The sequence below is a fragment of the Emiliania huxleyi genome, assembly GCF_000372725.1.
Source record: "Emiliania huxleyi CCMP1516 unplaced genomic scaffold EMIHUscaffold_25, whole genome shotgun sequence".
Classification (NCBI taxonomy): Eukaryota; Haptophyta; order Isochrysidales; family Noelaerhabdaceae; genus Emiliania; species Emiliania huxleyi.
This window is the reverse complement of record NW_005200170.1, coordinates 678,906-694,241: the sequence shown is the minus strand read 5'-3', so window position 1 is coordinate 694,241 and position 15,336 is coordinate 678,906. Positions and strand designations below refer to the sequence as shown.

At 67.1% G+C, this 15,336-nt stretch overlaps 5 protein-coding genes across 5 annotated transcripts; 4 read left to right on the top strand and 1 right to left on the bottom strand.

Annotated features, from left to right (window-relative positions):
* Positions 1-27: 27 nt before the first annotated feature.
* Positions 28-3,028, top strand: EMIHUDRAFT_100755 (hypothetical protein; the record flags this gene model as incomplete). Its single annotated transcript, XM_005778211.1, has 2 exons — positions 28-705; positions 758-3,028. 2 exons carry the CDS (start codon positions 28-30, stop codon positions 3,026-3,028), a joined length of 2,949 nt encoding a protein of 982 aa, XP_005778268.1.
* An 882-nt stretch (positions 3,029-3,910) lies between these two features.
* On the top strand, positions 3,911-7,782 carry EMIHUDRAFT_435213 (hypothetical protein). The gene is made up of 7 exons (XM_005778210.1): positions 3,911-4,757; positions 4,827-4,926; positions 5,348-5,475; positions 5,550-5,659; positions 6,039-6,079; positions 6,312-6,554; positions 6,775-7,782. The coding sequence occupies exons 1-7, from the start codon at positions 3,916-3,918 to the stop codon at positions 7,501-7,503; spliced, it is 2,193 nt and encodes a 730-aa protein (XP_005778267.1). The 5' UTR covers positions 3,911-3,915; the 3' UTR covers positions 7,504-7,782.
* EMIHUDRAFT_206007 (hypothetical protein) lies at positions 7,747-8,880 on the bottom strand (the record flags this gene model as incomplete). Its single annotated transcript, XM_005778209.1, has 3 exons — positions 7,747-7,820; positions 8,043-8,789; positions 8,850-8,880. 3 exons carry the CDS (start codon positions 8,878-8,880, stop codon positions 7,747-7,749), a joined length of 852 nt encoding a protein of 283 aa, XP_005778266.1.
* A 41-nt stretch (positions 8,881-8,921) lies between these two features.
* On the top strand, positions 8,922-9,607 carry EMIHUDRAFT_206006 (hypothetical protein; the record flags this gene model as incomplete). Its single annotated transcript, XM_005778208.1, has 3 exons — positions 8,922-8,936; positions 9,014-9,297; positions 9,598-9,607. The coding sequence occupies 3 exons, from the start codon at positions 8,922-8,924 to the stop codon at positions 9,605-9,607; spliced, it is 309 nt and encodes a 102-aa protein (XP_005778265.1).
* Positions 9,608-10,254: 647 nt separating this feature from the next.
* AMT5 (putative ammonium transporter) lies at positions 10,255-12,508 on the top strand. The gene is made up of 5 exons (XM_005778207.1): positions 10,255-10,547; positions 10,624-11,053; positions 11,150-11,276; positions 11,501-11,913; positions 12,057-12,508. Exons 1-5 carry the CDS (start codon positions 10,290-10,292, stop codon positions 12,203-12,205), a joined length of 1,377 nt encoding a protein of 458 aa, XP_005778264.1. The 5' UTR covers positions 10,255-10,289; the 3' UTR covers positions 12,206-12,508.
* The last annotated feature ends 2,828 nt before the right edge of the window (positions 12,509-15,336 follow it).

The following is a 15,336-nucleotide window of genomic DNA, read 5'->3' as shown; positions in this document are numbered from 1 at the left end:
CAGGATGGCTGTTGCAGCGTGAATCCGATGGCAGCCCTCCCGGGGGCGCCTTCGCTTGCGGAGCTCCAAACCCTTGCCGCAGCGGGATGTATCCACGCGCAGTGCGCGCTCGGCGACATGCTCTTTGAGAGCGGCGACGAGGCGGCCGCTTCGGCAGTGTGGCGACAAGCGATTGGGTTGAGCGTCCTGCGGCGCCAGGCAGCAAGTGGAGGTGCAGCGCGCTTGGTCGCTGCGCCTGCAGGCCACGCGCGTGACGTTGCTGCGCCCGCCGCCCTCCGCGTCGGCGTCATCGGCTGCGGGCCAAGTGGCCTCATCGTGCTCAAAGAGTGTCTCGACCGCGGCTTTGCGTGTACGGCGTTCGAACAGGGCTCGCGCATCGGAGGCGCCTTCGCGACGGCGTATGAAGGCGCACAGCTCACTTCGTCCTCGGTAATCACCGCCTTCGGCTGCCATTCGGACGGGCGCGAGGCCTCGCCCACTTTCTGGTCTGCCGAGGACTACGTGCAGTACCTGCAAGCCTTCGAGCGCCGCTTCGGCCTCACCAAGCACGTCCAATGCGGCTCGACCGTCGAGGCCGCTAGACGCGACGAGCACGGCGCGTGGATCGTCGACGTCGTCGTGGGCGGGGAGGGCGGCGGCGCGCACCGCGAGCAGCACACCTTCGATGCACTCGCCGTCTGCTCCGGCCTACATCAGGAGTGTCCTGTCCTGTCGCCCCGTTGTGCTGCCGCCGCCCGATGTAATTTGTTGATACCAGGCGCCTGCGTGGCCGGCGTGGGCGGAGCCGTACGTGACCGCCGGCGCCGCGGGACCGTGCCGCGTGCTGCACAGCTCGCAATTCCGCCGCGCCGCCGACTTCGCCGGGCAGCGCGTGCTGGTGGTGGGCTTGGGCGAGGCGGGCTCTGACCTCTCCCTCGCGATTGCCAAGGCGGGCGCGGCACACGTGGCCATCAGCACCCGTGCGAACGGGCCGGGCGCAGTCGTTGGCCGGTGGGCGACGGCCGACGAGCCGGCGGACCTGCAGACTTCGCGCGCCAACATGGCAGAAGCGTGGGGGCCCAAGGAGTACCACTGGTTGTGGAAGTCAGTGCTGCAGAGCGCCAAGGGCAGCCCGCGCGAGGCCGAGCTGGTGCGCACTGCGCTCGGGGCGGCGCGGCAGCCGCCCACTTTTGACGAGCTCGAGCGCGATGCGATGGCGTGGAATCACCGCCACCGCAACTTGCCGTTCAGCCGCTTCGGCACGAAGAATTTCGCCTTCCTGGAGGCCATCCGCTACCACGGCGCCGCGCAGGTTGGCGAGGTTCGACAGCTCTTGCCCGACGGACAGCTGATGCTCGCCGACGGCACGCGCTGCGCGTTCGACGCTGTCGTTTGCTGCACCGGCTACGAGAGCTCCTTTCCCTTTTTCGAGCGCCACATGCCCGACCTCGCGCGCGCAGCGGGCGACGCGCGCACGCGCTTCAAGCACATGCTGTGCCCTGCGTTTGGCGCCACCCTCGCCTTCGTGGGCTTCGCACGGCCGGCCTTTGGTGCGGTGCCTCCGATGAGCGAGCTGGCGGCGCGCTACTGGGCGGCGCTGCTTGCGGGCGAGCTCACGCTGCCAAGCCACGCGGCGATGATCGACGCGATCGCACGCGATCGCGCTGCGGAGACGCGGTTCTTCGAGCGCGATGCCGGCCGGCTGACAGCGCTCTGTCAGTACCGCACCTACCTTGACGATCTCGCCGCGCTGCTCGGCTGCCTGCCGCGGCTGCCGCTGTTGCGCGCGAACCATGCGAGCGTGTGGCATCGCGTGAAGCGCTCCGCCTTGTGCGCCGCGCAGTTCCGCCTGCACGGGCCGGGCGCGAGCGAGGAGGCGTGGCTGAGCATGGCACGCATGCCGCTGCCGCGCGCGCGCCGCCAGCCGCGTTGCGCCGTTGCGGCCAAAGTGAAGGCACTCGCCGAGTTCGACGAAGATGAAGACGGCGATCACGCGTGGCTCTGGTCCAATCACCCGCCACCACCCATCGCCGCCAGCTCGCGTGCCCAAGCCGCCGCTCCCTCGCCCGAGAAAGCGACCGTCGCCGAGAGAGCCACCGAGCGAGCAGCGCAGCACGCGCGTTGGCTCGAGCCGATCGCAGTGGCGTGTGACGCGCCGGTGGACGAGCTCGCCGCGGCTATCGAGCAAAGCGGCGGCGTGCTGCGGCTGGTCGGCGCCGGCGTGGGAGCGCCATACGAGGCGACAGGCGCGCTCTTCGACGGCGTGATCGCCCGCCACGCGCAGCTCGGCCTCGGCGTTTCGTCGGAGGCCGGCCGCCTCGAGCGCGGGCTCTCGTGGAAGGGTCGTTGGCCATGGCTCTCGCAGCCGGGCCAAAACGCCGACCAGAAGCGCGTGCTCGACTATGCCTTCGGCCACTCGGAGCTGGGCGCGCACGAGGCGCTGCCACCGGCGCTCGCCGCGCTCGCCGCCGAGCCGCTTGCTTTCCTGGACGCCGTCATGCACGGCCGTTTGTCCACTCTGCACGAAGCGCTCGCGCGCGTCACGCGCTGCGCCGCGCTGCGCACCGAGGCCCATTCGCTCAAGTACCGCCTCTCCGACTACATGGCGCACGGCGGCGCGCCCTGCGGTGCTGAGGCGCCACGCCCGCTGCGATGCGCCGAGCACCGCGACTACGGCACGATGGCGCTGATTTTCGATGGCGGCGTCCCGGGCCTTGAGGTGCTACGTGATGGCACGTGGTACCTCGTGAAGCCGTCGGCGGACGACGCGATCCTCATGCTCGGCTGGGCGACGCACATCCGCTCAAACGGGCGCGTGTCCGCGCCCACGCACCGCGTGCGAGACGTGGGCGCGGAGCTCCGCGAGGATACCGCCACGCCGTCCGCGGGTGCCATTCCGCGCCGGCTCTCGCTGGTCGCCTTCAGCTCGCCGCCCCCGCAAGCGCGCCTCGCGCCCGAAGGGCTGCGCGAGGGTGAGACGGCGCACTTCCGCGCAAGCGTCGCCGGAAGCGCGCACGCGCAAGCCCTCCGCGCCCACAAGATGATCTGAGTGTCGGCACGCACGGTCCACGGGGTGGCGCCGAGCTCGAGTGCCGAGCCTCGTGCCGGTCGGGTGAACGTGGATAAGTGAGCTTAAGGGCCCGCCCTGCATTCCTGCTTCGTCCGCTGCATGGCACTGCTACTGTCTCGGCCTAAAGTCTGTGCAGGTTGTGAGCTGCAGCTGGTTGTGAGGGACACGATCCCGGCGCGCGAACACAACTAAGACGTATCGTCCTCTCCGCTCCTGCCTCCTGGCAGTCGCGCACGCGCCGCGCTGCGGCGCGTGCGACTGTCTTTATTGAAAAGTCAAAAGTCGAATCAGGGCGCCGTGTCGACGCTGTCCCGTGTCGTTTTCCTCCCCCGGACCGCCCATCCGGGACGCTCCCCCGGGACGCACGCCGGCGAAGGCCATATCGAGCTGCTGTACGGCCCCCTGGTATCGCCTCCCCTGGCTTAGCTAGAGTGAGAGATATTGTGCACATTGGTCAGTATCTACAATGTACTCACTGGCACTTTACCTCCCAGAGCTCGTCCCGGTCCGCCACGGCCATCCTCGGCCTCCGAGGGCCCCCGGCCGCGGCGCGGTGCGGCGGCGTCACAAATCCGACCACAGAGAGCACCGGGACGCGGTCGGGCGATCTGAGGTCCAACTAGGCGTATGCGCCAGGAGCTGCTGTTCACACACAGACCTCGTTATTGACAAGAAAGAAAATACGTCCTATGGCGCTTTGCGCTGAAAGAAAGAAAGAAAAAGACAGCCAAACGAGGGATAGGTTGCGCTGTCCCTCCTGAACTGAGTCTGTGAGAGGTTGAGGTGCGAGTCCTGGAGGCCCTGGGGATGGGGGGAGACATCTGTACGGTACCTAGGTTCAAGCGATTTTTCCTTTGGCGACAGACATGCCGCGGCCAACTCGGCTTCTTCTCCTGAGTCTGTCCGCCGCCACCGCGGCTCCGCTTCCCGAGCCTCAGGAGCCTCGCGTCTGGACCGTCTTTTGCGCCGAATGCACAAACAACTTTGACTACAAGTCGATCGGCGTGTATTGGTCGCATCGGCTCTCGGGCATGCCTGGCGGCGTGACGCGGCTGCTGGCGTGCGATGAGGAGCAGCTCAAGAGGTACAAGGGCCTCAACCTCGGCAACACCTTTGTCCACCGCAACTACGGCCGCATCCAGCACAAGCGGCGCGTGCCCGAGGGGGAGACGCACCCGCCGACCGGCTCACGCGCGCAGGACTCGTCGCCCTCGTACAACAAGCCGGGCTCCATCATGGAGTGGGTGATGCACTCGGAGGAGGCGAAGAGCACCGACTACGTCCTCTACATCGACGCCGACATGCTGCTGCGCAAGCCCCTCGACCCCATCGCGATGGGCGTCAAGAAGGGAGTCGTGGTCTCGGAGCATGTCGGCTACCTCGACACGGGCATCAGGAACGGGCTGCCGGCGCAGTTCCTGCCGTCCGTCGAGGCGGTGCAGTACGCGGGCGCCGACGTCAACAACTACAACCCGCCCGGCCCCGACGGCAAGCGGCACGCGGCCGGCGGCTGGTACATGTTCTTCCACATTGACGACATTCGCACGATTGCGCCGCGCTGGCTGCACTACGAGATCGAGGTGCGCACCAACCCGCAAAAGTACTGGAGCATCAAGGACGAGCACTCGGGCCAGCTGTCGGTGCCGGCCGACATACTGACCGGTGACGCATACGTTGGCCACGGCTCGGCGCCTTGGATCTCGGAGATGTGCCTCCGCCTCTTTTGTTCTTCTGCTCGTCCAACGGCGTCCGTCCACTTCAAACGCACTGCGAACAGGTACGGGTACGTCTTTGCGGCGGCGGAGGCGAAGCTGCGCCACATCCTCACCGAAGGCGTCGTCGTCTACCCCGACGAGGTGGGCGCCGCGCGCCCAAAGGTCAGCCAGCCAGTCTTGCGCACACTCCCAGCATGTGGAGGACGGGCCACACGCACACACACCCTTCAGGCCAAGTCTCGCACACACCTCCTAGCATGTGGAGGACGGGCCCACACGCACACACACCCTTGAGGCCAAGTCTCGCACACCTCCCAGCATGTGGAGGACGGGCCCACACGCACACACACCCTTCAGGCCAATCTCACACACCTCCTAGCACTAGCACGGAGTACGGGCCCACACGCACACACACGCACACGCTGCGTGCGAATGGCTCGAGGAGCCGACACGAGGCGCCACACACGGTCCACACACGGTGCCACCGTCCGTACCACTGGGCCTGTCACAGGTCGGTGGCACGCGTGATCACACCCTCGGCGCCTGTGAACAGCGTCTCACTCACAGATGGCGGTGTGCACAGGAATCGTACATCATCCACTACGGGCTGCACTGCGCGGTGGGCAGCTTCAAGTTCACAAAGTACTCCTTTGGCGGCTTCGACGCAAACGCGTGCTCCGGCAAGACCTTCGGCGACCCGCCCGCGCCGCGGCACACTGAGCGCCGGTGCCTGCGCGCCGTCGAGCTGTGGAACAGCGTCTCGGCACACCGTATGCCGTGAGTAGGCACATCGAGCGCTTGTGCGCCGAGACGGTTCTCGAGCTCAACGACGCAATGTGCGACTACTACAACCGGCCGGTGGGCGAGGGCGGGTGCGGCCGCGCCGGCAGCGAGGGCCTGCCCGCCTAGAAGCGGAGATCTGGGGAGATATGGGGGAGATATGGGGAGATATGGGCCTGCCCGCCTAGAAGCGGAACACGCACTCTTGTCCTCCAAACCGGCGCTCGAGAGGACACGGACTCGACTGCAGTCGTGCAGTCGCCCCCCTCTCGTACTCACGCGGTGCTCTGAGTCCAATGCACGGGGCCGTCCTCCCGCCCTGATGCCGGCGTCTCCACGCAAAAACACAAGCCCAGGCCCACAAGCACAGACAGTCGAGAAGGGAGAGACAGCGACGGCAGTCAGCAGGCAGCACTGGGTCCCAGGAAGGCGAATGCGAAGACGGCCTCTAGTGCGAGCTCTAGCCAGTGAGCCCATACGTCTGCACCACGCAGGCCTTCCCACCGACGCCGTCACCTGCCCGGCTTGGAAGACGGCCAGCCGCCTGTAGATGCTGCGCGCAGATCCTGTCTCTGGCCGGCGCGCCACTCTCCCGCTCCGTGGCGTCTGCCTCTGGGCCGCAATCTCTACACGCGCACGGCGCGCGGTAAAGCCGCAGGCGCACGCAAGGCGGTTGTCACGGCCCCGGCTGCCTCTCCCCTCAGGCCGGCCAGCAGTCTTGTTCCGACCAGAAACTTTCCTAGACCTTTCCTAGACCTTTCCCTCAGGCCGGCCAGCAGTCTTGCGCCGACCAGAACCAGATGTGCCTCAAGTGGGCGGCGAGTGGCGAGTGCAAGTCCAACCCGGGCTTCATGGAGGGCACCTGCCCTGTCTCGTGCGACGTGTGCCCGCCCGCCGCCACCAACGCCATCCCCGCGTGGGTGCGCGGGCTCGCGCTCGCTAACGGCACCGCGCCGGCGCCGCTGCGGCCGATGGGCGAGATCAAGCTCTTCTACTCCGACGCAAACCAGGCGGCCGCCGCTCCCCTACCCCCACGGTACCCGAACTCACCCTCCCCTACCCCACGGTACTCGAACCCACCCTCCCCCACCCCACGGTACCCGAACCCACCCTCCCCTACCCCACGGTACTCGAACCCACCCTCCCCCACCCCACGGTACCCGAACCCACCCTCCCCTACCCCACGGTACTCGAACCCACCCTCCCCCACCCCACGGTACCCGAACCCAGGCGGCCGCCGCTCACGAGGCGCACTACAAGGAGCACCCGCACGCCAGGGCCGCAGACGAGCACGCCGCCGCCGCCGCCGAGAAGCGGCTCAGCCACATCGCCGCAGCAAAGCTGGCGCCGCCGGCGGCGGAGCTGCCCGCGGCCGCCGCCGCGGCCGCCGCCGCGGCCGCCGCCACGCCGCCCCCGACGCCGCTCTCGGCCGCCGCTGGCACGCCAACGACGACGACGCCTCACCCGATGGCGGCGGACATTGTGACGGCGGGGGTGGTCAACGCGTCCAACGTCGACGACGCTCTCGCCGAGGCGACACGGCTGCGCGCCCTCGCCGCCAAGCTCGAGGAGGAGCACCTCGTGGCGCACCCAGAGCTGCGGCGTGGCGTGCGGCCAGCGACGGCCCCAAAGCTGAGCGGCAGCGAGCTCGAGCAGCTCGAGCGGAAGCGGGAGGGGAAGCGGGAGGCGAAGCGGGAGGGGAAGCGGAAGGTGGCGAGCCCCGCGGCGGCCCCCTTCACTGGAGCCGAGCAGTCGTCGACGGCGGCGGCGGCGCCAGACGGGCGGATCGAGACGCCGCGGGAGCCGGAGCCGGACCCGCTGTCGATGCTGCGCGGCGTCTTTGGGGCGGGGTGGGGGATGATGCTCGGGCTGTGCGCGTGCGTCCTGTACAGGCGCCTCTGCCGCTCGAGCAAACGAAGGCCGGCGTGGGCCGGCAAGTCGTCGCACTCGCGGGTGTGACGCAGCCGGCGGGCGTCGTGAGAGGAGGAGGAGCGCTCCGCCGTTGTGAGGAGGATGTGAGGATGGGGCTGATGGACGTGTGCGAGCTCCGTGTGAGAGATTGCTGGGTGGGGGCGCCGGTCCGACGTGTGCGTGGCATGCGCCGACGCGCGACGAGTAGTCACCGCGCGTGGGGGGACGTGTGTCGTGTGATCGGTAGGCGCGGTCCGCGGTTCTGGTTGGAAGAGAGTGACACCCCGAGCTTCAGGTATCAGGAGATGCGGTGCCAACCGTCGGTGCACGGGCCGACGGGTGCGGGTTGAGGATGTCGTTTCGGACTGGCTGTCGCCGTGTTGGAGCGTGGTTGATTTAAAGAGTTTTGATTTTGATCCCAGGGTGCAGGGAGGTGCTACTCCTAGGTCAGTCCCATGCCCTCCGCGGCGCACCAGGCGGCGCGCCACTGCGCGCGGCTCCGGCCGAGCCGCCCTCGCGCCGCTCCGCCTGCGCAAGTGCCGGGGCGTGCCACGCGGCAAAGTCGGCTCGGAGCTCCTCCTGAGAACCATCGAGCGACGCCTGAAGCTCCTCGACGCGTCGCTTGAGGCTTCGCAAGGCCGACACCTCGTCCCGGTACCCCTCCTTCTCCACGTCTAGCCTTGCTCGAATCGCCTCTTCGTCGGCGGCGCTGCCACCGGCCCCCAGATGAGCAGAAAGTGACTCCTTGAGCCTCGCCACCTGGTCCCGCTTGCGCGTAACGAGCGCGCCGCTCTCCTTGGCTTGGGACACGGCATCGGAGAGCTCCGCTTTGAGGCGCTCGCGCCGCGACCGCGCCGCCTCGCTCCATACCTCCGACCTGAAGAGCGCCAAAGATGCCTCCGGGTCTCGCAGCTGTGCCAAGCTCGGGGGCGCGCGCCGCTCGCCGGCCGAATCCCCAATCTCGCTGCCCTTGGCGGTGGCCGGCGGCGGTGGCGCCTCGCCGAGCAGCGGCGTGGCTGTGCGCCGTAGCGCGTCATCCTCGGCGGCCATGCCGTGGGCATGCCGCATCGAGGCCCACCAAGCACGGAACTCAGCGTCAAACGCGGACTGCGCCGCGCCACAGCTCGCCTGCAAGGCGCCCACGTGCACCTTGAGCTGCTTGAGTTGGTGAGCCTTGGCGCGGTACGCCTCTTTCAAGCCGTGCAACACCCCCGCCAGCCGCGCCTCCTCCTCGTCTACTGCTCCGTCGGCGTCAGCCCCTTCGTCAGCGCCCACTTCGCTCAGCCCCGCGAGGGCGGTCTGCACCCGCCGCGACTCGACCGCCCGCTTGGTCGCTAATCAACCGCCATTAGCCCAGGCTACAGGAGACGGTGACGATGAGGCTTGCAGCACACTTAGGGAATCCCTGCCTTTGCCAGGATCCATTTCTGGCCGCACGATCAGACCAATAGCGTACGAGAAGGACGATGACGATCACGTCAGTTTCGTCGTCGCTGCGGCCAACTTGCGTGCGCGCAACTACGACATCGCCGAGTCTGCTCGCCTCCGGATCAAGCAGATAGCAGGAAAGATACTGCCCGCCCTTGCAACCACAACGGCAGCGGTGAGCGGCCTCGCCTCGCTGGAGCTTCTGAAGCTACTTCAGCCAGACAAGCCGCTCAGCGACTTCCAAAATGGCTTTGTCAATCTCGCGCTGCCCCTACTGGCCTTTTCGGCGCCGCTTGCTGCACCTCGGCATGTGTTTGGTCGGGAGGGCATAACGTGGACCATGTGGGATCACATCATGGTGGACGAGGGCCGTGAGATCACACTCGACGAGCTCCGGCTGCTCTTCTCGCAGAGGTACGGACTCGAGGTCTCGACGGTCGCTTATGGTGCCTCACTTTTCTACGTCGGTGGCCGGGAGGTGGGGCGGCACGGGCTGCCCTTGTCGCAGCTCGCAAATGCACTTCCAGGTTAGTATTCTTGATACGAAACCACGACGACACACACCAGTCGACTCGCATCGGTTGCCTCCACGAACGGCGGAGCTATTCTCGCGTCCACACCACACCTGGCTCCAACGTGGACACACGCCCATAGCTGGGGACACTACTAGGTCACGCATGGCATCACAGAAGTTTTATCTCTGGGCCCCGAAAGGCATCTCTAGCAGCGTCGTTACGCATGCCCCCTCCCCTCCTGGGCGCATGCGCCTAGTCCGAGCCTGGCTGTTTGTCGCACCGCCACCACACTCTCGGGAGGGGGCGGCGGCGGAGGCGGAGAGGCTGCGGCGGGTGACGACGCGGCGACGGCGCTGAGGGGGCGGCGACCGCGGCGCGACGGGAGGCGGTGCAGCTGCAGCGGCTGCCGCCGCCTCGGCTCGACTGCAGCTGATGGCTAAGCTTCCCTCCCCTCCCTCCCCTCCTCCCCGCCCGCCCGCCCGATCCGCCCCCCTCGCCCGGCGTGGATCTCAAGAAAAAGAAGGCGGACCCCATCATGGGGGGAACGAGCGCACCGTGCAGAGGCGTGCCGCGCCCTGCCGCGCCCGCCGCCCAGCGCGAGGGCCGGGGCCCCGCACCGCTGAGCCCGCCCCCCGCCCCTCCCTCGCTCGCCCCTCCCTCTCCCTCCCCGCCCGCGCGACGCGTGCAGAGGCTCGCGCCGCCGCCCGAGCCGCGCCTCCGCCCTCCGATCCCCGGCCAGCATCTCTGCGCGCCACCGCGCCCGCGCCGCGCCCTGCCGCGCCACGCCCGCGCCAGGGCTCCGGGCCTGTGCCGCCCGCTCCGCGCTGAATTTTCCCAGGACTGCCTCCGTCCGATTAGGTACCGAGTCTGACAGCAGCACGTTAAAGCGCCATGGAGGATGAGGACCTGAAATCTGCCATCAACGTCGCCTGGGTGCTCCTGTGCACCGCGCTTGTCTTTTGGGAGCAGGCCGGCTTTGCCATGTGGGAGGCGGGCTGCCTCCGCTCGACCAGCTTGCACTCAATCCTTCTGAAGAACATGTGCGACGCCGCCATCGGCGCCGCGGCTTTCTTCACCCTCGGCTACGCCATCGGCTTCGGTGGAGGCGCCGACCACAAATTCGCCGGCAACGACAAGTTCTTTCTCAAGGCATGCGCGGCCCGCCTGCACAACCCTGCACCGCCGCCGTTCGCCCTCCCAGCCGCGCTCGTGGCGCACATGTCAGGGCGTGGCTATTGACGACTACCACATCGTCTTCTTCCAGTGGGCCTTCGCCGCCACCGCAGCCACTACCGTGAGCGGCTGCATGGCGGAGCGCACCCAATTTGCCGGCTACCTGATCTACTCCTTTTTCGTCACCGCCTTCATCTACGCTGTCCCCTTGCACTGGCTGTGGGCCGACGCCGGCTGGCTGTGCGCGTGGGGCGACAACGCCGCCTTTGGCTACGGCATGATCGACTTCGCCGGCTCCGGCATTGTGCACATGCTGGGCGGCGCCGCGGGGCTGGTCGGCTCGTATGTCGTGGGCCCGCGCGCGGGCAGGTTCACGGACAAGGGGCCGGTGCAGATCGAGGGGCACTCGATCGCCCTCACGACGCTCGGCGTCTACTGCCTCTGGTTTGGCTGGTTTGGCTTCAACGCCGGCTACACGCTCGGTGCCACGCACACGCCCGCCCAGGCCGCCCGGCGCGCCCACCGCGCAGCACTCCGGCGCAGCCTCGCCATGCCTAGCGCCTGCGCACCGCGCGCAGGCACGACGGGCGGCATGTGGAAAACGGCGGCCCTCATCTGCGTCAACACGACCATCTCGCCGTCGGCCTCGATCCTCTCCGTGCTGCTCCTCGAGAAGTTCCTGGCGGGCTACTACGACACCTCCAAGTGAGACGCGATGAGTAGTGGTCGGTAGTCGCAGTAGTAAAAGTAGTTAGCGGAAGTTCCTGGTGGGCTACTGCGACATACAGGGAGCTAGGTGCTAGCTGCTCCACCTCGCTGCTCCACCTAGCTGCTAGTAGCCAGTCGTAGTAGCTAGTACGACAGCTGACAGTTTGACGCGCCCGCCGGGTCCTCCACCGCCCATCCCCCCCCCCCCCCCCACTCCCCAGGTGCATGAACGGCATCGTGGCGGGGCTCGTAGGCATCACTGGCCCCTGCGGCGTGGTAGAGCCCTACGCGGCGGCCATCATCGGCATCGTCTCCGGGGCCGTCTACTGCGGCTCGTGGCGGCTGCACGAGCGGCTTCGGATCGACGACCCCGTGCACGCCGGCGCGGTGCACGCGTGGCCCGGCTTCTGGGGCTGCATCGCGTCGGGCCTCTTCGCGTGGCCCAAGCAGGTGGCCACGCTGGGCTACGTGGGCGGCGGCGGCCTCTTCTACACGGGCCACGGGGGCCAGTTCGGGACCAACGTGCTCGGCACGCTTGTCGTGCTGGCTTGGACGGTGGCCACCTCGTCCATCGTCTTCGGGTCGCTCCAGGCCGCCAAGCTCCTGCGCGTGACTGCGGAGGAGGAGGAGATGGGTGCGCCACGCCCCGACGGCACACCCCCACACCCCCACCTACACCCTACACCCACACCCAGCACCCGCCCACTCCACCCCCCGACTCCACACACCCCGCCCGCCCATGCCGCCCGCCCATGCCGCCCTGCGCGCATCGCGCAGGCGTCGATCTCGCCGAGCACCTGCCTCGAGACGGCGTCACGCCTCTCAAGTCCAAGATGATGGGCGCCGTGATGAGGCACCGCGGCAGCGGCAGCGGAGCCTCGTCGCGAGCTTGCGGCGCGAGCGAGACTACCGCAACTTACGCCTGACGAGGGCATGCGACTCTCGGTGCACGGTGGCTGTGGCAAAGACTGGTGGCCGTGCGGACGCGAGGCTTTGCGGCGGGGCAAGGTGGGGAGGTCGGGCGGACGGGGTGGGTGGGACGGGTGCGGGCGGGGAGGCTCTGTGGCGACCGGAGGGTGGCCGAAGAGCGAGCCACAGGCGAGACGCCTGCAGCCTGCACGCCGTCTCAAAAAGAAGCACGACGTGGGAACGCACGTAATCCTAGAAGTCGTAGGACTGTGGGCGGTGTGCTCGCAATCGGCGATGTTCTCTAACGGCACCAACACAAACCGCGCACATGAACGCAAAACCAACAGTACACGATTCACACCGCCAACAGGAACGCGCTCTCCGCGCGCGGCGACGGTGTGCCGCCGCGGCGTTCGCGCTCCTCGTCGCCTGACGCGCCGCCTGCGAAGCGGGCCTCTTCTGCCGGCTCCTCCGTTTGCGGCTACGACTCCGAGGCGCCGGAGGAGATCCAGAACGAGGCGCTCTACCGGGCCTGCCGCGCGTACGGCTTAGGTGAGCAATTCCTCGCTGCGGCGCAGGAAGAGGGCACATTCGGCGAGTGGCTCGACGAGCTACCCTTCGAGGTGGCTGCGGCGACCGCCCGGCTGCTCAAGCACCACGCGCGCTCCGGCGCGTGGGTCGAGCTCTCGCCCGGCAACCCTAGCCAGGCCTCACGCGCTGGCCGCGACCGCGACCGCTCGAGCCCGAACTGCCCGTCAGATATGTCGGAATTGTCGGAGAATAGCGACTAGCACACCTCTGAGTCCCAGAAACCCGAGGAGTCACACAGTCCACCTGAGACCTGTGTGATGCACGCCCTGCGAGCGGGGCGGGGTGCGCACTGTCCCTCTGTGTTCGTGTGCGTCGCCCATCTCTCCCTGGAGATGACTGCTCTATTTATTTTTTTAGCCAGCGACACCCCTCTTCTTAAAATCCCTGTGTGGTGGCGGCGTGCCGTCCTCCCATCCCTCCCTTGGCCTGTCTGTTTTCTTTCTTTCTTTAGCCAGCGGCAGCGAACGCAGTGTTTGTGCGCGTCCCGTGCCCCCGAGTTCATTTTAATTATATTTCGCCTCTCGCCCGGCTTTTGCCGCCCTCGCCACCGCACCCTCCAACTCCCCCCCCCGCCCCCCGCCCCCCGCCACCCAAGAAACGTCTGCACTCACTTCTTACATACAACACAAAACAAACATTTTTCATGTGAAGGATGTGTGTGTCCGCCTTGCGTTTGTTTCATAAGACATGACATCGAACGCGCTGCTCAACAAAAGTTACCGCTCGCTCGCGAGAGCGGGGCACAAAAGCCAGCGAGGGCCGTCTACTTGCAGCTTTGGACTAAGAGCAGCTCCGCTCCCAAGGTGACTGGTGACGCGTACAACTACTACCAGCGCGCTCGCAATCCGAGCAAAGTCTAGGATTGCGAGCAGCACTGCTCACAATCCGAGCAACATGCCTCCAACTGCGAGCAGCAGCGCTCGCAATCCTACATCTCGTAGGACTATGAGCGGCGGCGCTCACAATCGTACCCAAGATCCAAGGATTGCTAGCAGCGCACAGAGGGCACTCCCAATCGCTCCAGCCGCGAGCGCTTGTGAGTGAGCGCACTGGGAGGGTCTCCTCACAATCCAAACAGTGATCGCACCGATTGCGAGGGGACCCGCGCGCAATCCTAGAAGTCGTAGGACTGTGGGCGGTGTCGCTCTTAATCGGCGAAAGTTCTAGGATTGCGAGCGCTCCTGCTCGCAGTCGGAGGCATGATGCTCGGATTGTGAGCAGTGCCGTGCTCGCAATCCTAGACTTTGCTCGGATTGCGAGCGCGCTGGTAGTAGTCGTAGGCGTCACCAGTCACCTTGGGAGCGGAGCTGTGCTCTTAGTCCTAGAAGACGTAAGATTGCGAGCGTAGGTGCTAGCAATCGTACAGAGATGCTACGATTGCGAGGAGTGCTGCTCACAACCCTTCGACTTCTAGGATTGAGAGCGAGGCTGCTCTCAATCCTAGCGGTCTACAAAAGAAGGTTCACCGCCAGGCTGTTGCTCCCCCCCCGCCCGGCCGTGTGCTTCCCACGTGCATATCCCGCAAAATGACTGTGGTCCCCACGCTGTCGGAGCCTCCGGCGCAGCAGCCCAAGGGAAATTGAAGAAGACAAGGAAACCCGCACTCATCCGTGAGCTCCACTTACATCCGACTGTCTGGGCCTCGCTCGCGCCAGAGCATAGAGCTCTCATCACCGTGCTGTGGTGTCACCGTGAGCGAGGCTCCGATTGACGTGCCTCACGCGGCCGAGATTCGCACGCATGCGGGTTGCGGCGCGCTCGACAATGCATATAACGCCGGCTTTGCCTTTCATCACTGGCGACACATGCAGCCAGCAGCGCACCTGGTCGCTCTCGCGCCTTCCGACCGTGACGTTCTGGAGTCAGTCGCGATCCGGCACGCGGTGTACAACGGGAGCCGACTCAACGAAGAGGACCTGGAGGGTTTGCCGGCTCTGATCGGTGCTCTCACAGAGGCGATACGTGCCGTCGGCGGCCAAGCGTTTGTCAAGACAGCAGAGAAGTCGGCGAAGAACGACGTGCCGCTTCGACCGCACGCCACCGCTCGAGCGAGGATGTGCTGCGGCAGTCGCTCAGCGGCGGGGCGGCTGGTCGCGCGCGCTACCTCGTCGTCCAGCCGTGGGAGCACGGCATCAGCGCGCACAACGAGTGGCGCCTGATCGTATGCGGCGGGCGCGTGGCCGGCATCTCGCAGCAAACTTGGCGACGCGCTGCTGGCCACACGGAGGCATCGGCGCCGCCGTGCCATCACTGATCCGCCTTTGGCAGGAGCTCGCGCCCCTCTCGCCGTACGCGGACTGCGTCGTCGATGCGCACGTGGACAGCTCCAGCGGCCGCGCAAAGCTGATTGAGGTGAACGCTTGCGGGTGGTGGGGGCCCAGTGGCAGCGCTCTCTTCCACTACGAACGCGACCATGAGCTACTGCGCGACCCGGACAGGCTGCCGGTGCGCGTCGTGGTGGAGACGGCGGACGAGCATACGGTACCTCTCCACTGGTAGGCGCGGTAGGTCTCAACTTTTGGCAGGCCGCCGGCGAGGTGTGGTGGCCTCTCCGCTC